At 40.3% G+C, this 25422-nt stretch overlaps 1 protein-coding gene across 2 annotated transcripts in view; it reads left to right on the top strand.

Annotated features, from left to right (window-relative positions):
- The window catches only part of LOC311014705 (BMP/retinoic acid-inducible neural-specific protein 3-like), a 47188-nt gene extending 24572 nt beyond the window's left edge, over positions 1–22616 (top strand). For both annotated transcript variants that reach the window (XM_084011466.1, XM_084011467.1), the window contains exons 5-8: positions 10825–10930; positions 11396–11632; positions 15724–15946; positions 20680–22616. In XM_084011466.1, the coding sequence (XP_083867592.1) occupies positions 10825–10930; positions 11396–11632; positions 15724–15946; positions 20680–21796 (1683 nt within the window). In that variant the 3' untranslated portion in view covers positions 21797–22616. The remainder of the gene's footprint in view (positions 1–10824; positions 10931–11395; positions 11633–15723; positions 15947–20679) is intronic.
- Positions 22617–25422: the final 2806 nt, after the last annotated feature.

Here is a 25422-nt window from a genome sequence, read left to right as displayed (position 1 = left end):
TTAACAAGCAAATTCCAGCCTTGCGTAGCTTACGGCCCCAACTGACCAAATTATGCTATAGCCTAATTCATTTGCTCCAAACCAGTTGATGGAATTGCACCTTGCTCACATTATTTTTCATTTTTTTGTACATTTCAAAAGTTTGCTTAGAATTAGTTTGGGGATTAATTTGAACCATATATTATGTGGGACTAAAGCTTGAAGCATTTTTGGTGCTATTAACCATTAGGTGTATTAAATGTCAGAAAGCAAGCATAATTTCCCAGAGCCCTGGGCGAAGTTTTCAAAATGCATGTTTTATAGGATCAACAGGCCACATCAAACTGATATTAAAACGGAAATTAATATCCTAATTTTGGAACAGTTGGAACTAGTTTGGCATAATTACTTGCTTAAATTACTTAATGGGGCTCAATGTGCTCCACGAATTTCAGATCACATCTAGTAACTCCACAAAGCTCTCAACATGGCGACGGCTGAGTGCAAACAATGGCCACAGTGCTGACAACAGCAGTGTTTACCTGAGGGGGAACCCGAGGGTGGGCGCTATATGCTTTGTCGGTAAGGACGGTGGCCATGAACTAGCCAGTGGTGCACGCTCACATGCAGTAACATGCACTAACATGCACTAAAAGGCACATGCAGCCGGCCCAGAGAGGAGCTCTGATTACAACACACAAAGAGTGAACGATTCATTCTCTGCTCAACTACATTACTCCTGTCTGTGTCTTTACATATTAATTGGTGGGAGAAATAATCAATTATATGACGCATCGCGATGCTTTGTTGAACTATTCTGCATCAGTTCAGTAAAGTCTATACTTGATTTTTTATACTTTTTTTTTGGGGGGGGGGGGGGGGTCTTTCTAGTGATGTCCAAATGAAGCTTCGTGAAGCATTTTCTTTATTTTCTGAGCCCAATAGATGGCATCATTTATTATTATTTAAATCCAAAATAGATGCATAGAGAATTGTTGAATATTCAAATTGTGACCCTCTGAATCGTAATCAAATCGAATGTTGAGGTGACTGACTATTCCCACCACGAATAGCAAATGGTTGTTTTCCGCTATTTTATTGCTCTAAATATTGAATAAATTAACTTTTTTTAATAAATAAGAATAAATGATTAATTTATTTTGTCAAAAAACAAATCAATTTGTACAAATGGTCCACCCATTTCAACTGGTTAGATTTGATTCATAAATGAAATGGGAAGATCATAAGAAAACGGTCCAGCCCTCCACACCACTAGTCTAATATTCAGTGATGCAAACTCACACTCTTCTGTTAATGTACATGCCCAGATTGTACATAGAACATTAAGCAGCCATTAGTGAGCAGTGAGCTCGCAGACAGAACTCCATTGATAAAGCTGGAACATCAGGGTCTAAATTCCTCATTCTGACTGTGTAGCTGCAGCTACATAAGTTGCCTGCCTTTTTCTGTGCTGCAGCCCATTTTTCATTGACTCGCCCTTACTGAGGCCCCACTATACAGTCCATCAGAGATAAAACTGCACATTCTCTGAAGTGAATTGGCAAGAGGACGTTGAGCTGATTTGGCAGTCTCCACTGAACCAAAGTGCTGCTAAAAACCCCTCTGATTGAGATGAATAGAGAAGGAGCCCTCCGGGGTACATTTGTTTGTGAGGCATTTTCAGGTGACTGATGTAAAATATTCATGTCAGCGGTGTTTAATTCCAAACATGGCTTCTTTTTTTCTTTTTTTTCCTCACTCCAATGAAGATGGATGCCAAAACAAAGCTGCCATTCAGAAGAGCATTTGTCCCCCTGGTTTTAAGAGATAACATAGTTTAAATAGTAGAAATGCCTGGCCTTATGGCCCAGAGGGCTGAGTGCAGCAGTAATGGAAAATAATCAAAGACGAGGGGAAAAATGAGATAGGAGTGCAAAAGAAAAATATGTTTCTGCTGTTAGATGCGATGAATCAGCCCCTCCATTTCAGTAATTTCCTTGGAGAGCCTCCGTCATTTGTCAAACAATTTGGGATATGAGTTAAGTTGTCATGTGCGACTGAACAGAAGAAGATGAGATGAGGACAGACGGGCCTTATTTAGCGGGCCTTTTAACCCGGGATGGGGATGCAGCATCTACGCAGGAAATGCTGCATCAATCAATGCGCTTACCTTTGATCTGCAGCTCGCGCTCCTTTTATATTGAAGATTAATTAAACTAAAGTTGGGGGGAGAACATTGTTGACAGTGAGGAGAAGTGATGAGGAATGTTTGACCTAATTTGCCTGCGTGAGCCTTGAATGTTCAGCCAGTCGTGCTGCATTGCACTTCATTTGTTGCCATGGAAGAGAACAGGAGTGAGAGCGGAGCTCCAGAAATCAGATAATGGCTGCAGTTAGTAGGCAACACGGCTCCCCGAGTTTGGGGCAGTTTCGATGGCAGGATAAACAAAACAAAATGAAAGCGTTGTTATCACAAGAGTGGATGAATAATTCATTACTAGCAGCTCTTTTTTTTTGCATCTTCATTATTCAGAAAGAAACGTAAATGGCCTTTTTTGTCTTCTCCCCATGTTTTCATCCCCTTTAACCTTTAACAGGACCTACAGGTTTCCTTTCGTGAAATGTGGAGGGTGAAGAAGTCTCAGATAATGGCATGGTATAAATAGATGGATGGTAGCTCCCGGCTTTAGTCTCATATCTGACCTCCAAGAACTTTAAGAATTTCACTTCGTAACCTGTAGCATGGTTTAAAGAAGGAAAGCCAATAAATAAGCAGAATCACATTTGCTGCCTTGGCCTCTTTTCAAGTCCCTGGTACTTCCGGTAAAATAGCATAGCTTAGCTTCACTTTGGAGAGACTCAGCGAACATAACACCACATACGGTATTAAATTCCACTTTCTTCTACCAAAGGTTCCCCTCTGCTCCCCGGTGGCTTCGTGTGGCTTTTTCTATTTTCTCATATGCACACAATAATCTCATTCTGATGCTATTTTTCTTCCTCTTCCACTTTTTCTTGCCTATAGTTTAGAAGCTTATCCCTTTGCTGGTTGACATTAGAGTGTAAGCCGCTGCAACAAAGTGGTCTTAAAACATGCATTGAAATCATCAAAGACTGAATAAACAGCCGGGAAGCATATTTCAGATGCAAATGTGGATTTGCACATCTACTATGCCGTGGTGATTAAGCCAACGACAATTCTTGAAGGTGCAGCGAATGAGGCGATTTTGAAATGAGCGATGATTTCCATGAAACGTTAATGCTATCTTATACTCTTTTTTTCCCCCTCTCTCTCTCCAGCAAGCAGAAAGTGCAGCCATTTAAAGCTCATTGTTGCTCAATCCGACAACACAAACTCTCTAAGTGACATTTTATGTTGTTTTTGTGGAATTATTCATATGAGGGATTTGCAGCAGTGATGAATCTTTATCAGTAAGATGCGCTCACCTAACTGGTCTTATAATAATCTGAAAGCCTTACACGTTAAATAATAGATTTGCCTCAGACCCATGTGTATCAGTGGACCATGTTAAACAGCTAAGTGCTGTGGTGGCCTGCCGAGGCCCCACACCAATAACAGACCCTATCATCCATCTATATGAATGCAAGAACAGGGATGATCTGATTTAGGTATTATAGGTATTTTAATTGCCAACTTGTGTCATCATTTAATTTGATCATGTTAAATGTGTTCAATTTATTAACTATAAATATTCAGTCCATCTTCTCAATGAAATCACATGTGCAGGAATCCTTAGTCTAGCTTGAGGGAGAACATGGTAATTCATTTAATTTGATATATTTCCCATTTCTTATTAATCAATGAAATTGCTTCGTGTGTGTCTTTGCTTCTTCGTATACTTGCTTTTGCAATAACACTCATATTTCCTACATAAAGCATGTGAACTCGAGAGCATTCTAGTGGGAACATTAGGCTCGACAATATCACTCCCTCTGCTGTAGAAACTCAGTAAAACCAGTAGCTGTGCAGTTTAGAATCTGTTTACGATGCTAAGTCCTGACTCGGACTCTCACCTGCTCCATCAGTTGCAATAACAAGTCCTGAGCCACCACACTTGTACGACCGGCCGCTGTGCCGTCTGAAAGTGGAGCTATGTCAACTTTCCAAGCCGCAGTGTTTCCCTGAACAATGTGTCTGGCAGCGGACGGAGCTACATTTTCACTGGCATAGTGTCAGCTAAAAAGGATGCCTTCAGGGCTCACTCGGGAATGTTTGCTTGCTGCTTGAATATACAGACAGATGACAAATTAAAGGAAAGAGTGGCGTTACATCAGAAATGCATGGGCATGAGAGCTCAGTGACTGGTTGGATGAAAATGATGCCTCTTATATGCTATGGCATCGGCAGTCACCAACCCAGCTGAGAACCTAGGAGACTTTAACACGTTTTCACACCAAACGTGAAGCCAATTATCACCTTGTACGTCTCGCTACTGCTTTGAACATGCTGTGGAAGTCCCAGATAGCTTGGAAAATCAAAAGCTGTATTAATTGTTTTTAACAACCGATTGGTTTACTTCAGCAAACCCAAAATAAACACATTGTGCAGCTGTTTAATTGCAACAAAAGGAATAAAAGGTTGCCAAAATAGTTCCGTAATGTTGCTGATTTGTATAAATGATTTCATGCATTGTCAGGTCTGTCCAAAAGACAAAGCAAACAACGTTTAAAATGTTTGTTTTTTTAATGGAAATCGGATTGATCAGTGCTCGGCTATCTGACGTTGGAGCTCATCCATCAACACTCAATATAACATTATCTAGATGTAGATACGGCAGCCAATCATTGTTTAGACCATAGAGCATGTATACACATCTTCCACTTCCCTCTACAGATATGCTGCTACAATATATTTGTGTCTTTCCATTGACTTAATGTAATCACGCTGCACAAAAAAGCTTCGTGTTTTGTGTAAAACACACAAAGAAAATACCGTTCGGGAAGAATGGCATTCATTCCTCTAATAGCCTGCACGAGAGAGGAGCACTGTAGCCAACGGCTCGTTGTGATTAACCACCTCTCTGTGGTCCCCCCCCCCCCCACACACACACACACACACACACACAGTAGTGGTCTTCCTGGCCGTTACCTCTCTTTTTTCCATGCTGTGGGGCATTTATGCAGATTGGGAAGCTGAACACTGGTGTGATAGTAGATTTTTTCACTTTGCCAACTTCAAAGCTCACTGGTTCAAGGATTCTGTGCACAGTGATGAATTGCAGAAATAAATGACTTGGCTTGATAGAAAGCTTCCCTTACTTTAGCTTTTGGGAATTTATGAAAATTTGATAATTTCCAATTTTTTCCAAACAAGTTTCATTTTGCTGTTACTTTGGTGGTATTAATCTGCATCCATATCAGCCAGTCAGTCAGCCCGTGAGACATTTGGAAAGCTGAAGATTTAGGGACTCTCAGAGATCTATTTTCAGGATGAATGCATTCTAAAGGAGCATTTAGACAGTGAGAAGACATCAAAAGACAGCCCTCGAGGGTAACGTGGAATTTGTAAGTGATACAATAAACCAGTCACGTCCACAGCATGTGTAAGCATTGCAAACTGTTTATTCTAGGAAAGCCTTTAAGTGCAATTAAATGTTCTATTAAATGCAGCTGTTAGTTATTCCAACAGAGTCAGCACAATTATCTTGTACGCAATTATGGCACATTAATCATTTCCCCCACAGACTGCTCTATGTCATTTACATATCACATTGTTGGAATCACTTGTATGTTTTCTTGCCCCCCCCTCCTCAAAAAAAAGAAGCCCAGCGGAGTATTGAAAGTAGTTAAATATAGAAAAGGGATTTTTCTTTTTGGGGTCGATTTCTAGTGAAGGCTGACTGTGCACACATGCTCTGCTCCACTGGGTTCTTTTTGCAGATGGTCTCATTGCTATGCATAGAAAAGCCATCTTTAGATTTGCATTTGGTCAATTTTCTACTTTAAGTTGGACATCTGTCCGTGTTAGAAATTAATCTGCGGATCCCAACGGAGGCTGGTCGGATTTTAATTAATTATGTTAACGCATCAATAATGAAAAAAAAGAAGAAAGAATGGAATGAAATGAAAGTCAGTTACTCTCACTCTCTCTCTCCCACACAGCTCTGTCTGCCCTTCCTGCTTTAAATGATATCTTCAAAAAGACAGCAAGTAATTTAAAAAAAAAAAAAAAAAAAACAGTAGCTCTGTTTCTATGCCTCTATGCTGGCGACAGTTGTTGCTGGAGGCATTTTTTGTTTTGGGTTGTTGTTGTTGGTCTGGTTCATTCTCAGGAATTTGTTGAATTCATTGCTAATTATGACAATTGTCCACACATGTCCAAGAAAAAAAAAAAAGCAAACATTGGTTGGCAGAGGCAACCGCAAGGCTGTGATTCTAGTTTAGTTGAAGACACAGGGTCTAAAAAAAGATTTGGTTTGATTTGGTTTCCTTGTTGACCTTGTAGTTGTCAAAAGCAAGACAACTTTTCTGCCCACAGCGGCAAAAGTCATCCTTTTCCTCCTGGCTGGATACCACAGTCGCTGTCATTAATCTAGCAAGGATATGTTATTACTTCTATTGGACCTTTGGGAAAATATTTAAAGAAGACTCCGTCATGGTGTTTGGCAATAATTTGCGAGTGACAGTGAAGGAGATGGATTTCCCTTCCGGTTGGCAGTTTATCTTTGCAGCCCGTGGAGCCTAAATATACGGGTGCTCCAAATCAGGCTTTTGTCAAGGATGATTGAGCTCAGATTGTGAACAATCTAACCATGAGCTGAAAAGGAGCGATTCTTTTGTGCGAGTCTGTGTTTTGTCAGCACAAATCGGGTGTTATGCCTCTGAGCCCTTGGTGAAGTTGCATCTTTCAAGACTCACGGCAAAAGTTAACTTGTGAGATATTTTTAGGCCTGTCTGAGAAGGTTTTGTTTAGCCTTAACTTTTTTGTTACTCACCTACAAGTTTACACCAATTATTTTTTATTGCATTCTTGCGGTATGTCCCTTTGACCTTTTTATGTAAAGACAGCCTATTTTCAGTTTACTTTCCACACAATATTAGGTGCATTCATAACATGTCATGAGCAGGCAAGCCTGCATGAAAACAAGTACTGAGTAAAGTAAGAATAGTTACACTCTCCAACAGCTGAAGTTCTGTGAGAACAAGAGGTGGGTTTGCATGACATGGAACTCATACTAATGTTGTAATACACAGCGATGTTGTAAAATGTCAACACAAGGCCCCCTTCACATGGACACCGTGTGACATTGTTTATCCAGTATAACTGACAGTGACTTTGAATTAACTGACTATGTAGACACACTCAGTCCGTCCAGCCTTTTAAAACACTGCTCAGGAGGAATACCATTACCATATAATCTTAGCCACGCTTGCACACTTAACACCTCTATTTCTACAATGTATCTCAATGCATTAGTCCCTGATTAATTTTGACAGGAGAGTGTAGCCTCATGGCTGTGGAAAATTATATATATATATATATATATATATATATATATATACACAAAGCAAATTGCTACGCTATTTATTTTGTAGCTCTGCAGCACAGACATGATCATAGTGATGTTTACTGTGACTGTGTATTCAGACAGACATGATCATAGTGATGTTTACTGTGACTGTGTATTCAGACAAACAAATGGCTTTTTGACAATCCAGACGATCCCCACGCATACAACTCACTGGAATCGCCCGCAGGCTGCTGTATGTACAAATCTTTCCTCAAATAAACACTCACTCACTCACAAAATATGAGCCTGGAAAAGTCCTGTGGACAGAGTTGCCTGCATGTGCATCAATTGATGTGTTCCCTCCCCTTCTTCTCATCCTCCTACATGGTTGCTCCTGTTCTCAGTTAATTAACCCGACTCAGAATAGGTGTGTGAAATCAGGTCCGCTCTCTGCCTCCAGCTGGTGCTTCCAGCACTCGTGGCAAAGCAGCACTCATGACCACACCTTCTTTTTTTGATTGAAGCTGTGTGACGTTTAAAACCGCAAGAAACATTGTAGATGCCAGCCATGCACACATAGCCGTCGCGTAACAGATTGTCAGATATACAAAAAATGCTGTAATGACGCATGGAGTGTGAGTAAATAAGGTGGCCATATCCTTGATGTGAGGCTGGCTTGTAAATAACCCTGTCAGCTCAAAACCGACAATGTCTGCCAACTTGTTTGGCGCCTCACTCCGTGTGACTGAAACGTTTTCCTCTCGTTTTCTCAAGCTTTAGTCATTTGATATCCTCCAACCCTCCGTCACTGACTCGGGGTGTCATTTATTCTCTCATGGAGACTTCACACCTCCCACGCAGTCGCATCAGTTTTTCTCCTGGTGAAACCTACCCCGTACTGTTCTCCCCATAGCTACATCGTAGTCTGCTATTTCACAAGTCGAATCTGATGAAGAGAATGAAAAAGGGATGGAAGTAGTCACACCTCATGACAATAACAATTATATTGTAGCTCTGTTTCAGCTCCACCACAGACGCAGTAGAATGGCTAAAACCAATCACGTGTTACACAAGCTCCACTCTTACATGGGTTGGAGTTGTGTTCTACTGATTTTAGAAGATGAAGCCGTACATAAGTGAAGAATTGATGATGAAGGTTCCATAATCCTGCTCCGGCTGTCACCACTAACCCTTTTTTTAAACCGCCAGCCTCCATTTTATGCAAGTGAGGAAGTTAATCCTGCAATTAACCTCAAATGTGCTAGAAACTAAAGATGGGATGGGAGGGCACAGCAGTGGGTGATTAAAACTGCCCAGAACATCATCTATGGAGCATCAGTGATATTGGTGAGAATAGGTGCTTCTTCTTTTCACGTGCAGCTTCTTTCCCGAGGCTGTGAGAACCCTTAATTTACCTTTATGTTATAGTTTTACTTTTTTGCCTATTATTCTTATGTAGCAAATAGGGACCCAGAAGCTCCATTTTGTTGCACAACCCTGTGATGTACAATGACAATGAATCACATGGAGTGTGTAACCTTGTAGATAAGACCAAGGGTCGTCTGTTGTGAAAGAACATTCTAGTTGTTGTACCACTAAGGAGGATTTAATGAGCTTCTGACAGTGACATAGATATACCAGGAATTCTGTGTTGAATGTTGATGTCTTTGTTTATTGCTGTTTCTGCATACATGGCTCAGTGAGTTTGATTAGATTGTTGTTGATGCCTTTAAAGTTGGCTTAGAATGAAACATTAAAAAGGGGATGTCCGAGCAAAAGAGCTTTCACGTCAAAAGGTTTGAGATCCATAGTCCCCAGTGGGTGAATCAAAGTGGCTTTTGGTAAGTCCTTGAACTCTAGTGCCACCATTCTCAAAGGATAAATATAATCATTTGGGTGATCTGCTGACTTTTCATAGCGCCATCATCAGATCAAAATTTCGGGCCAGTTCTTCTACGTATCCTCATATATCTAACAAAAGGTTATTGCTTGTTTTTTATTGCCATGTCATTTTTTATATGTAGATGTTATTAATTTTTTTTATCTCAATGTGTTGCTTGTACCCTGGTTATGTGTTTTTCTTCCCCTCGGCCCTCCTTACTTTGTGCCTTGATTTGTTTAGGGAGCCTATTGTAACATCTGGCCAGGGACTACAGATGGAAAGTAGCCTTTTGGCTTACACTGGCATATTTACAGAAATGTTAATTAATATGCACTGTCCCTGTTAAATAAAGAAAAGGTGCATCAATTCAGGCTTGGCAAATGCATACAGTCTTATTAGAATAAATGCCCATCTTCACAGAAACTAATGTGATCAGGTTTAGGCAATAAAATGACTTGGTTTGCAAATGAGTCTGGGGCCAAGTGGCTGCAGGGTTAAAGGAAGCGGTACTTCGGAAGCAGTGCAGAAGATCTGGGTAATTTCACTGACATTTGCATTTAACTAAATGCATCTAAGTACCTCACAGAGCAGCTATGGCTGTAGACTCTTTGTCTCGTTGACATAAGGGGAGACTTCTTATCTGGGATTAATAAATCAATCATCCAACTGCAATAGAGGTCCTGTTTAGTTGTATAACGACATGTCAATAAAAATGCAGTTCAAGTCCTTTGCAAGAGCAAATACGTTAAGAGAACGGTGATAGCTCGATGAGAATTAATTATCTGGATCATGTTACATGCAGCCTGGATTAGTTAAAGGGGAACCAATTTCACACATCAGAGTCTGTTTACAGGTTTTGAGGAGGAATACATAGAGGAAAAATAATTTAAAAAAATGTTTTGTCTGTATAAGCCTTTTGGTGCTCCAGAGGGAGCTGCGTACTATTCTGTGTGTATTTTGAGTCCTGTTTTTAAGCCTCAATTCAAGAACTGCTGACAGATGCTTTTGTTACCAATCCTCACATCACGTTTCACCCCATGTGTAGTCCTGTAACAATATTGCACGCCTCATGTAAAAGTTTGCACCAAGCAAGAATCCTCAGGTGCGTGTATAATTGAATAGGACACGCTAACACTAGCATCACAATAGATGTTAGCGTGTTATGGGTGTCAAGGGGCATTGTAATGGGGAAACGCATTGTGACAACTTTCTCATTATGCTTTACTCCAGGGATCCTTATCACAACAATTTGTCCAGCCCAAGTCACTCTCAGGTCTAATAAATGAATAATATATATATTTATATATATTTCTTAGAAGATGACATAGTGGAAGGTTATTAATCATAATTTGCATGACAGTCATGTGCTCTCTTTTACCCTTTCATTTCCATTTATCTCTTCTTTTTTGTATATTTAATGACATTAGAGGGTTTTTCTCAGTATATATTATTATGTGCATCTGTTTTTTTTTGTTTTTTTTCTCCCTTTAGGTGACCGAAACAAGGACGGGCCCTCTCGGATGCAGTAACTATGACAACCTCGACTCTGTCAGCTCCGTTTTGGTTCAGAGCCCTGAAAATAAGATTCATTTGCAAGGTTGGGCATTCATAATTGAACTCCCCCAATTTCTGATGGAATTGTCGCAGTGTCTGTTCTCTGGCAAGCTTATAACTGCAGCATGAGAGTGTCAGAACGAATTTAGCTTCAATCACTCTTTTGCTTTTTTTTTTTTTTTTGCAATGCAATGCAATGCAATGCATGCTTGCAGGGTTCTGAAGTGAATCCCAGACAGTAATGATTCAGAACAAAAGTAGCAGAACTGTGCAGTAAAAATAAAACTTAAAGTGAATCTCAGCATATTGCATGTGACGCCAAGCGTCAAGTGTGGCAAATAAAAACTGAAAAAAATGAGTTCCAGCCTTTAGTGATTTAGCGTACAACAGCCATCTCAACAAACAACATATAAGCTGTTTCTGCAAAACCTGAAAGTACTTACAGCCTCATATTCATTCATCCATGTGACATTTCCATGTTTTTGTCCTTTTTTCGTCTTTGCCTCAGGCCTTCAGGCCATACTGCCAGAGTACCTAAGGGCCAGGTTCGTGCAGGCAGCTCTCAGCTACATCGGCTGTAATGAGGAGGGCCAGTTTGTGTGTCGGGACAATGACTGCTGGTGCCAATGTGCCGTGGACTACCCACACTGCAATTGCCCCAAGGTGGATCTGAGGGCCATGGAAGCCAGTGTGCTGAAAATACGTGATTCCTGGAACCTGATCAATCGAGACTTTGAGGAGTCAGGTCAGTGTTTTCCTTTATGTACTCATCCAGTGACAGCAAATTAGAGTCTATTGTTAGAGGAAACAATGGACAAAGAAAACAAAGACCTAAAGGCCAACCAAGGGGCAATTATGTCAAATCAATGTGATGCGAACAGTACACAGAGGAGCAATTTTTAAACCAATGTCTTGTGAAACAAAATCAACGAGGAAGAGCATCTAATGCATACTTGCTGAACTGAATCAGATTTAATGGATTTTAATTGCCTATAAATTCTTACATAACAAATTTTCTCAGCAAAGTATGAGTTCATCTGATAAATACTATTTATACATTTTGAATCTCTCTTTTATAGTTTTTGATTAAAACACCATTGCAAGACAATTTTTTTTCATCAGAAAATACGTGTAAAAAAAATCAACGTTGTGGATTCACACAGCACATGAGCAGCGGTCTCCTTGGGGAGAGTCTGATGGTTTTTTACCCTACCATACACCCCAATCCCCTCCCTTGACATAGTTTGTTGCTCGCTATACTACCTAATGTGGATTACATATTTAAACATTGTATGGGATTTATGCAAATGATAGTGCATCAAATTTCTTCAGTACAGCTAGAAATGCTGTATGTGCACTGTATTGCCGCGACGTCACACTTACGGCATGAGTCACTGTTGTTAGAGGAGCTGATAGGCCAACGAAAAGAGACGAAATCAAAGTGAAGTAATTCAACAAAACACAGAGGATTCATTTTTAAAACAGTATCTAGAAAAATGATTAAAAAACTGAGAAGAGAATAGACATGGCGATGTTGCAACTGACGTTGCCAAGCGGGGTAAACTAAATCCATGATGTAATTTTACAATATCATTATATATTTAGATTTTGATGTGCAAATTAGAAACTTCAATTAAATTTTATTTATAGTGTCATCACAACAGAAGTCATCTCGGGACACTTTTCACATAGAGCAGGACTAGAATACGCTCAAGACATTGATTAAAAAATCCTGTATATCCAATAGTGCCATAAAGCGGTCCTGCCTATTGATTGGATACATTTCTCTCTGTGGCCTGATACAGCCAGAGATATTGGAGGCATAGCTGACTCGGTAGAAAGGGCGTAGAAAACTATCTAAACAGTTGACAAATCTTTCTCTCACAGTGCCCTCTGTCAAAACACCCAACTCTCTCCTTCAGCATACAAACATCTACCATCTGCTGCCATTTGAGCCTGAGTCTGTGTGCAGAAATTGCACGGTGCAAATCTCATTGTCCAGAAAATGAAAGGGTAGTATTTACAGGAATATGACAACAGTAGGTCAACAACGGGGATTCAGTACCGACAGGGGAAGCTGTGATGCCCCAGAAGAAAAAGGGAAAAAAACTGCATTGGCTGTAATCTGTTATCAAGCTATGATGTAAAACCCTGATATAATACTTTTCTCAATAACCATAACCTTGTTTAATACAGTGAACCATTGTGCTACACAGTGTTCTCCTGGTGTGAGAAATAGAGAAAGGCACTCGTACTAGCTTTCCAATAAGCCTTTTGCAAGGTGATTTTATTAATGATAAGGCTCTCTTTGACTGTTCACTCAAATGCACCCTCACAGCATCCATCTCGCATTTCGCTGAAAGCTCCAATTGTTTCCGTGTTCATGTCATTATTGAAACGGTGGGCTGTATCCACGCACCCTGAGGGCATGTACCTGTTTCAGTCATCCCTGCCCTTGCCATAAGTTGTTCTTAGTGCACCTTGCTGGCTGTGTGTGTGTGTGTGTGTTATTATTGACAACATGCTTCTGCACTAAGGGCAACTCGATAAGCACACAGCTGGCAATTACTTAAGCAGCAAGGTGCCCCGGAAATTGCACTTGCAGTGCCGTATGAAATAAAGAAGGGGAAAAAAGTTCCTTTTTGAAACCCCCCTGGGGGTTCCACTTGTTTATTTGATCTAATAGAGAACAACTAAGATCAGCAGCAGAGAGATTAATAATCATGACTCAGATTGTTAAATGAGGTTTTATCAGTCGGCTGATAGCGGACTGATTCGCTTCGTCCTTCCACTGAGGGATGCTTTAATTAGGATGGGTCTTAGTTCTTTAAAGATGCACATTTCTCCACTGCTGTCTACAGTTGCCTAGTGATCTTCAGTTTTCAGTGAGACAAATAATCATCATATTAAAATTGAACATTGAAATAGACAAAGGCCTACTGTGTAATGACTGAAGGGAGCAATATGTAACATGTTAGGGGGTCCAATTAGTACAGATCCAAGAAATGTGATCAAAATAATTTTTGACGGTTTAGCCTTTGAAGTGAGAAATAATTTAAAATATCTGCTTAAAATCAATCCAACAACTAAGACGCATCATTTATTAATCGGAACCTTGTGATTTAGCAATTTAAGAAGAATCTGCCAAATAAACCCCTTGATAAACTTCATCAACCTCCAACCCCAATTCATGTTTTAACAATGCCCGGAATGTATCTCCACTCCTCCAAATCTGACAGTGTCTTCTATTTTTAAAATTGTACCAAAGGGAGAGTGCTGCTCCTTCCTGAGTTCAGCGGCTGACAAGATAATAATGGTGGGCAGAGAGTGAGTTTCCAGGGATACGGTATTGTTGTTTATAATGGTGGAGCTCAACAACACATTGCAGTTTCCACCTCCCACAGGAACCTCAACACTGAACAGGTTTAGTTAGATTTTTGTGAACGGTATTTATTTAATCATTATCTTTTCCTGAGAAAAAAGTCGTATTTTGTCTCATAAGAACTAGAAAAAGAGTACTACTTTTATATGGTGAATGATGGGGATGATTTTCCATCTGTGCAAACAAATAAAGGTGATTAATGCTATGGGAGGAAAGTATGTTTCAATGCCTCCCTTACAGCAGTGGTTGAAGGTATTATCTATAAGACGTGGTACATAGTTGCATCCGTCCATCTAGTCCGTTCTCATTTACACAATATCTCAGGAACACCTGTCGCAACATTTCTTCAAATATGGCATCAACGTCAACCTGAACTAACGGGGTAAAATGATTAGATTTTGGTGGCCACAGGTCAAGGTCAATGTGCCCTCAAGTCCGTTCCATTTATTCCATCAGAAAAGTCTTGCGGGAATTTCTCTACAATTGGTCACAAATATCCACTTTTGTTGTCAAAGGTCACCTTGACCTCAGAAAACACAATTGTGGCCATAACCCAAGAATTAACCGGTTAATTATGCCAATTTTACTCAAATAGGCTAAGGATAAGGATGACATTTTGGACAGACATGGTTGACGGAGGTATAAAATCATGAGGCGGTAATTCAGTTGGTGTGGGTCTTTTCAGGGAATTTGTAGATCTTAACTGAATACAAGGAATTAAATGAACATGAACATGGAAGCCGCACCTTGTAGTTTCTTTTCTCCTCAGGAGAATGTCTTTCATTTTAAAATGTAGGCCATGGAAAGCACCCCCGAATACCCTTTTAATATATTTTATTACGAGCGGTTTAATCAACTTATTAATTTCATAGGAACATGTAATACACCTCACATAATCACCAGGGAAGCCATTGACACTTAATTGGTTTTCTAATCAGATGCTGTGTCATCAAGATAACGTTAACTAATTACAAACAGTGCAGTCATTTTCTCATCAGTGTTGCTCTTTGCATCAATTTCCCATACAACCAATCATAATTACTGATGATGATATTGTTATTGAATGCTTTGGAAATGTAATCAGTTTGCTGTGCATTGCTTTCGGCAGATTGCGGCTCTGAACGGTTGACATATATTATCCTCTGTGCTCCTTGTCCATACTATTATATCACAGGCCGTCCAGCAGAATTAGCCCTGGTAAAGCTGTTGGCTGTTTATTAATGGAAGCACAAAACTCTTACCCCAACCTCATATTTAGCTCTGCCTTTTTCCATTAGCATCGGTGTCAAAGAACATCACTTCCAGTTTGCCCTGCAGCTCTTGAGATCATTTGGCCTCTGCAAAGTGATTCTCTCATTCACTCCGACGAGATTAGCCAAATAGAGTTGGAAGGAAATGAGCGGGTTAGTTTTCTTTCGAGAAGTGCTCATCTAGCATCTCTCCCTGCCTTCCAGATGAGTTTCAGAACTTCGTGCGAAGGCTTCCCACCTTCTACGCCCTGAACACGTCCGCCATCCAATACTTCTGGAAGATGGAGCCGACCATTCACCAGCGCTACAAACAGCTGGAGCTCAGCACCCAGCAGCTCCTGAGCAAAGCACGACGCATCATCAACAAGCTCTTCACCCTCAGCAAGAGGTGTCGAACGCAGCCCAAAATTATTATGCTGAGGGAGAGGTGAGAAGCTGATATATATTCCTGCTGACTTCTCTGTTCATACAGATGTGTGTCTGCATGTATGTGTGCATGTGTGTTTGTGTGTGTGTGTGTGTGTGTGTGTGCGTGCGTGCGTGGTGTGGTATGCATGTGTGAAAATATATTTTCGAAGCCTGCAGCCACATTACAAGTCCTTTCAAGCAAGCTTTGAACGGCAGTGCTCATTTATTTTCTTCAGCCCACTCTGTGTGCAGCGCTTTTGTTATCCCCTCATATGCATTATGCTAATAATACATACAATACGTCAGTGCTTTTCATATTTAGCCAAGGTCCTACTGAAGTGAAATATAGTATCACACCTGATGACTTGGCTGCACTCCCAGCCCGGGTCTCCTTTCGCATTCAGGAAATCAAAGCCATCGTCCTGTGAAATTAAAGTGTGCATTGTTTTAAAGGGAATATGCTAAGTTTGGGAGATCTTCCTGTTGGTTAACTATATAGCTTTTGATTAAATCGTAGACTTAAAAAGTTTTCCATGTCTGCTCAGTACATCATTCGATCTATTTTTGTGTTTTTTCTAAAAGTGGTATAGTCGGAAGATCCGAATCTCATGAAAAAAAAAAAGAAATGCGCTCCAGTCGGTACAGCTAATGCAGCCAGGTTTATTTTAGGAGATATATTGAGAAACTAAATATTCATCCCCGGCAATGTGATTTTCAACTGCAACTGTAGTCTCTCATTGCCCATCACCTAAGGGAATATAATACCTGTCCATTATTTATACCAACATGTTTTCATCTCTAAAATATTATCAGCATAGAGCACAATAGCCAGTGATCTGCAGATGTGCACACTATTGGGTAATTCATTAAATCCATCCATTAAAAAGCCAAATTGCATTAGTTAGTTACGAATATAATTCCATAATTATCCCACTAAAATGAAAGGGGAGCAGCATGGCTCAAAATTGTGGGTTTGGTCTCATGTAATATGTATTTTATGAAGACGCAACATAAGGGAGCATGAATGGGTAATAATCTATCACTGCAGACTGACCATTGCTACAGAATAAACTGCATGTGGAATTGAAAGTGTATGAAAATCAGGTGTAAAAGTGCCGGCCACAACCCAAATAGATAGAGCAGTTATACGACATGACTTTTCCCTTTTTCCTGACTTTATATGGCTCACAGCGGCTCCAGTCCAGTAATAGTCATTGAGCAGGCTGTGACATTATACCTTTACAGAAATAATCTCCTTAAAGGATTTTAAAAATGTTGCTAATCTTCAACATTTCCATAAATTGAGTCGTCATGGATGTCTTTTTTGAGCTGCCATCAGGCTATTTAACGAATATTTCCTTAAGAAATTGTAAAATGCCGGTAGTGAAGTTCAGCATGATTAAATTACCTTTTGTTCTTCATGTCTGTGCACTTAAAGTGGTTCCTTCAGGCTGCTGTGTTATTATTAGTCCCTTATATTCTAAAGGCTGGTGCTTTTATTTTGAAGGACAATGCTGGTTGGAGGCAAAACGACTTGAAAAGCAGTAGTGTCAGTAGCACTTATTAACAACAGTGAAATTGGATGATGACGTTATAAGTGATTTGTAGGAGTATGTTGAGATAAATAGGGCAAATTCATATGTGCAGCAGCATCTGCACTGAATCTGATATCAATATTTTTCAACACTTAAGCTGGACAGTATCTGGGGCAAATTTTGGGAGAGCAGGTAAATGCAGTCATGAGATATAGTGAGGGTGATGAAAGTAAATACTTAAACTGGATATTTTGGATCCTGCTGTGTTATAACCTTGTGCTTTCAAAGATCTAAGGGAGTGTCTGTTATTTCATATTAACGCAGTTCAAAGCCAAGCAATTGGAAAAAGAAAAGATAAAGTCCCTTCCTCAAATGAAATATTGCATTTCCCTCTATATTAAAAATCCTTTTAACTGTGGGACATAACTTTGCACGAAACGACGTTTGACTTTGACAGACTCCACAGCAATGCACAATTCTCTTGTTATACACTATAAAATACATTGATTTCCTCAATTTCACAGCTTTGTTATGTATTGCCTCGTTTGGAATGACCTACTTGTTTAAATTCTTTATAAAGGAAACATCATATTTCACTGCAAGCATTATTCATGTACAGAAGCATCGTGGTCTTTGTCAGATGAAGGAAAAGCAAACAGAAAAATATGATATGCTTTGTAACGTGACGCCACAAATCCATTTTGGAGTTTCTCTTCTAACGCCAGTACAGTCTTTGAAGATAAGGACAGTATGCTTTTTTTTTTGGTTTTCAGCTGCACTCTTTGAGAATGCAAGGTGTCTGAATCTCATTGATGGAGCTGCGCAAAACATCTGATGTGTTGGGGTGTTTTTTTTTTTTTTTGCAGTGGTGAATAAATCGAAAAGAGTGCCTCTCAGTAAAGTTTGCTTACTGGTGAAATCTTAAACTTTAGCAAAAGTAGAAAGTTTTCGTGGTGCATTGATCAGTGTGAAATGAGCTGACAGACAAAGAACAGATTGCAGAGTGAACACCCAGCTTCCCTTTGGCCCACACTGCACACTGCATCTCCATGACACTACGTGTCCTGCTGCTATGATGCACTTTATGGTGGCGGGGCAGCTTCCTGTGCCTTGCTGTGCACAGCCTCCTCTCTGCTGGGGAGATATGCACAACTGACTCCAACTGATGGGTTTCGGAGAAGCTGATTTCTGTTGAGACTGTTGACGCATTGTATATACTCTTTTGATGAAATTGCTGGCAGCTTTTGATGATGGAATATTGGATTAAAGTGGATTGCTGGTTCACTTTGCTTTTGTCTCTATACACGTTGGCTCTACATGGTTTTCTTCACCAAACAGGAAAAAAAAGCATTCACAGTTTTGGTGCTTTGTTTTCTTTTATATTTAGAAGGTGTAATCAGCCTTGATTTATTTTAACTTTTATATTTTTAAAAGTGATGATTTTGCAGTGGAATGAAATTATATCTAGCATTTATATCTCCACTTGTTCACACTTCTTAATTAATGCTTTACTAATGTATTCTTTTAATTTCTAAGATTCTATATTACAACATGACTTAAAAATGCTGCCTGCATGTACAATTGTACCATTATTCAACACATGTAAATACTATTATCACACTAACTTTGCAGTTTCTATGGGATGCCTGCACAATGATGATTTCCAGGAGCCCCCGTTGCACTTAAAATACGCAGCATAGATCTATTCAATAACTTTTTATTTATTTTTTGCAAATTACTTACTTACTTCTGGTTAATATTGGCAGTGTATGGTAGGCTTTTATTTTGAAATGTTGAAATAAGCCTTGAGCCTTTGCTTTAAAGTACGTTTCTGAAATTGTGGAAGGAAACTTGGCTGACTTTTAATGGCTTTGATCGCACATACATTAAAATGCAGCCCGATGTCTACTTAGTCAAACAACTGTTGGTTGATGGTTGAATGTTATATTTTTGGAATGTAAATCACTTACATGCATCGTTGTTTGCCCTAAATTAATTTAGCAGCTGCACATGAGCACAATAACAAAACTGCTTACTCCGCGAGGGAACAAAAGAGGATTCAGAAAAAGTGACAGATGTGGAACAAAGAAAATGAAAGGCTGATTTACTACATTATATTCTTGTCATGCAGTCCATCTGCTCCTGTTTTCATGGAACAATTTCAGGAATTTTGATTTTGAGTTTGTTTCTTAGAATCTATTCATACAAATACAATTTCTGTATTTGTATGAATAGATAGTTTGTGTCTGAGCTCTTCTCAATCATATAAAGTGGACGAGATTTGTTGGGGGAAAAGAAATGTTATTATCACAAATCAAAAACATGATCAGAATCTGATTAGTGGCTTTCGGATTTCAGCTTATTTTACATCTTTAGCTTAAATATAGAGATGTGGATTTGTTTTTTCGCTTAGATACATAACAGATTCTGCAAGGTTAAGTATTTTGAGACTGAAAAATATAATATAATACAAGAAGGATTTTATCAAAATATGAAGGGATTTAATGAATGCTTAAATTTGGGCCTTGCTCAGCGACGTGAGTCTCTGGACAATATGAAGCAATACAGAACTGTGGAGGGCCTTGACCCTGATGAGCTGGCTGTCGCCCTGCGTGGTTGACTCCGCCGTCGGTGTGTGAATGTGTGTGTGAATGGGTGAATGTCAGTCATTACTGTAAAGCGCTTTGGATATAAGCGCTATATAAATGAGGACCATTTACCATTTTACCATTTATTATATTCCCCTCACCCAAGAAGCTGAAAAGGGAAATATTAGCCACGTTTTGTGTTGTGTTTTTGCCATTAATATAACACATATCTCTCTCCTATGTGACTGCACATGAATGATAAAATATGGTTTTATATAATGAGAGTGTTAAGTAGGTTTCCATAAATCACACTAATAGAATTATGGATCAATCTTCAAAAATTGTTCCATGTTATACAGGAAGAGAAAAGAGGCATCTTGATGATAATATAATCTATTATTTTATGTTACTATATTCATACTTGACAGATAGAGATGGCTGAACAATTAAGACATTCTGTATCATTATCATTTATTTCTAAGTGCCTTGGAATATGTTCACATTACTCAAAACTGCATGACGCATGACAAAAATGTTTTGGAGGAAGATAGATTTATTTCGGTGTCTACTTTTATTTTATTATATATTCATGTCAGTAAATCTTTGATACTCCTCTATTTCGATTGCAGGCCCTTCAGCTACTGGCTGAACTACATCCTCTCTATCATGTACTGCAGCGAGAACAACCGCATCGGCTCCTACGTGGAGGAGACCAGGAGCTGCTCCTGCCCCTACGAGCACCCCCCCTGCCAGGGTGTGATCCCCTGCACGGTGGGCGAGGGCACCTCGTGTGCGTCCTGCTCCTACGAGAACCGCTCCCGCTGCGCCACCTGTAACCAGGGTTACATGCTGAGTCAAGGCATGTGCCGCAACGAAGTGCCCGACTCCACAGACCACTACATCGGCTTCGAGACGGACCTGCAGGACCTGGAGCTGCGCTACCTACTGCAGAAACGTGACAACCGCATCGGCATCCACGGGATCTTTGTCAGCAACGACGTCAGGCTGAATAACTGGTTCGACCCGTCATGGAGGAAGAGGATGCTGCTGACGCTGAAAAGTAACAAATACAAGTCAAACCATGTCCACATGCTCCTGGGGATGTCTCTACAGATCTGCCTTACCAAGAACAGCACTCTGGACCCCTTGCTGTCGGTCTATATCAATCCGTTCGGGGGGAGCCACTCAGAGAGTTGGATCATGCCCATTGATCAAAACAACTACCCAGACTGGGAGAGGACTAAATTAGACCTTCCCTATGACTGTTATAACTGGACTTTGACTTTGGGCAACAAGTGGAAAACGTTTTTTGAGACGGTCCACTTTTACCTACGAAGCCGGATCAGAGGGCCCTCGAGCACCGGGAATGGAACTGTATATTACGAACCCTTGGAGTACCTGGAACCGGGGCGAAATCTTGGCTACATGAAGATAAACAGCATCCAGGTGTACGGCTATAGTATGCACTTCGACCCGGAGGCGATCCAGGACTTGATTTTACAGCTGGACTACCCATATACTCAGGGATCGCAGGACTCTGCCTTGCTGCAGCTGCTGGAGATCCGGGACCGGGTCAACAGGCTTTCCCCACCCGGAGCTCAGCCTCTGGATCTCTTCTCCTGTCTGCTGCGGCACCGGCTCAAACTGTCCACCACGGACGTTGCCAGGATCCAGGCAGCACTGCAGACTTTCAGTGCCAAGCAGCCCAACTCAATGGAATATGAAACAACCAAATTATGTAGCTAATAAGTGGGCCGGCGGCCAGGTGCACAGATGGTGAGGCAGTTATCGCATAGGCCCGATGATGGTTAAGAGCAAATCTGGAGCTGAGCAAGGGACATTTAGGGGACATTTTCACCGGCGTCAAGGATTTAAAGAGTGCATTTGAGATTCTCATGTCAGCTTTTGGTATAAATTTGTACAACATTGTAGAATTGAGGATTTCACCATACTTGCCTCATAGCTTTTTTTCTTTTTCTCTCCTGATAAAAATAACAGTTTGACAGTTAATGATGTGAATTTAAAGCTCTACCACAACAGATATGTTGCCAGTGTGCTGACGTTTGTAGGTTACACAAATTTAAAATCGCTCACATACGTAAACAAAAGCTTTTGCTGATGAAGTATTACCCAAGCAATGTAATCATCTCACTGATATACACATTTCAAGAGCAGCATGCTTATTGTTTGGACTCCCATCACATTTATTTCCCAGGTGCAAAAAAAACATGATTTTTTCTTTTTTCTGTCATGGCCCTTTTTAACCTGGCACATGATGGGCACCTCATTTACCATTCGTCAATGAACTCACTCTTTTTTGTTTTTTAACTGTACTACACATTTTTGTAAGAAAAAAAAAACAAAACAAAAAAAAAACATTTTAAACAAATGACTAAATAGATGCTGTATTACTCCAGATTTGCAGAGAAAAAAAAGACACCATGATCACAATATATGTTACATGTGCTTTTATTTTTATAATGCTGTTGTTTGTGAAACAAAAGTAAAATAAAAAAAACCCTGTCTATAAAATGTATAATACAATTTGTTAATACACTAAATAAAACATTTTTATGTGTGGTCTATACATGATGTACTCTTCATGCGCAATACCGCGAAACAGTGAAAACCAGCACCATTAATAAGGAGGCATTTATATATGGACGTGACACTGAAACAGCATGCAGGAGGAAAATGCCCTTTAGCTTGATTGCAGCCCTTTATTGAGGTTATTAATAACACCTGTACTTTCCTTGTCATGGCATGTCAAATGTCTGCTGTGAACAATCTCTGAGCCCTGTTCATGAGGAACACAGAACGGAGCAAAGTTAGCTTGACAACTTGATTGTCAAAGATTTGACACAAGCCTGGCTTAGGTTGCATTCACATTATGTAATTTTTTTAGGGGCTTGAGATGCCTAAAAGCACAACAATGGTGAAATACTCTTTCAGCATTGGCAAAAATGTCTGCAGTAATTGCTGAGTGGCCTGTGGGCTTCGTAGCACCTCCAAACGCAAGCCTGTGTTGGGATGAGGTTACTTTGATTTTCACACGATTTTTTAGGATCAAATATTTTACAATGTTTTCACCCAACGGGAAGTCAGCCATCCTGGATTTTGTGTATTCATTTTTGAGGACATGGTTGAGGAATTCAGGATGTACAAACATTTTGCACACATGTGTTGATGTCCCAGTTGGGTTTGAGTGTGGCATGCTCTAAAGCGCACCCTAATCACTTTCAGCATTCAAATGCATTTCTGAAGCCCTTGTATACTCCAACTCTGAAAACATGGTGAGCACTTTAAAACCTGTCAATGCGACGAGAATGTGAATAGATTGGGTTAATCTGTGTTTATCAGGTTTATAAGGCCTACATTATTCACTAAATTTGGGGCCCATTTGCCCTCATTTTGGACATTATGTCAGATTGGCATTCATGAGCTCCGCCCACACCATCATTCCAGCCATTCTGAATCATTTGGAATATTTATGCAAACTGTTTCCAACTCCTGAGGATTTGTTTCAAATTGGACTGGTATAACCTTCTGACCAATGTGATACCAAAGTGCAAAGGAATACTCCTTGAACAATGATGTAATAGGTCATGTGACGATCCACCATTTTAGCTTTTCTCCTCCCAGAACATTCAAGCGATCCATCTCAAAATCTCCAGACCTTCACAATGCCAAAGCCATGGCACAGTAGGCAATTTCATAGTGTAACAGTGATGGCATCACCGACTGAGAAAAGGAAGTTCAAGTTACATTGATTTTCAAAGTAGTGTGGCCATTTTCATATGTGGTCCTCAATATAATATCTAATCATTGGCCCTGCCACTGCTGTGAATATTGGAATTCATGTGTTTTTCCACATTGCCAGGGCAGATCAATCTCCATATCATTTTGCAGCAGTCTGTTGGAGCTGTAGAAGGACAAACTGTCTCCCTCTCTCTCCACAGAACTATTAGTGCATCTGGTTAATAAGATACTGTTACCAGACAAAGAAATACTTACTGTATTACTGAGTTCTGCTGATAATCTGGCCTCATGTTTCAATCTATAGAAATCAGATTGAATAATTTAGCAGTTATAAAAATATGTAAACTTTGTCATTAATACAGACAAGCATTACTCATGCCAGGTCGGCCCTCTGATGGACTCGATGTGAAATATTCTCCTCCAATCTGGAGCACACATTCAACCACTGAAAATTGAAAAACTATAACTGGTCAATCACAACCAGTGTTGGGAATGTTACTTTAAAAAAGTAATTAGTTATAGTTACTCACTACTTGTTCCAAAAAGTAACTGAGTTAGTAACTGAATTACTTTATAATAAAAGTAACTAGTTACCAGGGAAAGTAACTATTTGCGTTACTGTAAAAAAAAAAAAAAAGTTGCTTTATGTCAAAGAATTTGGATTTTTCTGAGCAGTTTTCACAAGTCAGTTGAAATGAGTAGAACAGACATCTCCACCTTGAAAATGCCAACTTTTCATCGGATTGCTCCGGACTCGTCATCTCTGCTGCTTCTTCGAATTAGGGATGGCCAAAACTAAAAATATTTTTGACCGACCACCAAGCCTCATTAACCGGTTGAAACCGGTTAACTGATCAGATTAAAATGCGCTATTAAATGCGCTATTAAAATGCCCCCCCCCCCCCCCCCCTGATTTCGATTCGCGCTTGCTGCTTATCTCTCTCCCGTTCTGTCTCCGACTCAGTCACACACACTGCCCTGGCGCCGCCCTTCCACTCACGTCACTTTTTTAAATCCCCTACAGCGCGAAACATCGAGTCTGCATTCTCCGCACCTCGCATGTGGGAATAATTCAAACTTGAGGAGAAATTATACAGTGGGAGACGCTGTGTCTGTCATATATCACAAAACAGGGTCAGAGCGCACAGCAGTAGACATAATGACGGCGAGACCCCGGTGCCTCCACGAGCCGCCAGGCCGTTCATCATCATCATCATCACCACCGTCTTCACCATCCGCACTCCACAGCTGCATCGGATTGCCGTCCAACACCAGAACGGCGGGACACCGGGGCCCGCGTGGCGCCGCTCAGACCAGCAGCAGCCCCAACTCCGGTTCCAGCTCGCGGAAAGTTTGCCCGTTTCTCCACGGACAACAGGCTGCCGAGACCAGGCACGAGCGGCGCGCAAGCAGAACACAATCCTGACTTTTTTTTTTAACCGACAACCGACAAATTCAATTCATAGTAACACACCACATTTAACGTTCAGTAACGATAATGGCGTTGTAACGACGGAAACAGTAATTAGTTAGATTACCCCGTTACTGAAAAAATAACGTTAGGTTATTCCAAACACTGATCACAACATACCTACCTGATAATGTGTGGACCT

This window comes from Eutrigla gurnardus (assembly GCF_963514095.1).
Source record: "Eutrigla gurnardus genome assembly, chromosome: 6".
Classification (NCBI taxonomy): Eukaryota; Metazoa; Chordata; class Actinopteri; order Perciformes; family Triglidae; genus Eutrigla; species Eutrigla gurnardus.
This window is presented reverse-complemented; position numbering and strand designations above follow the sequence as displayed.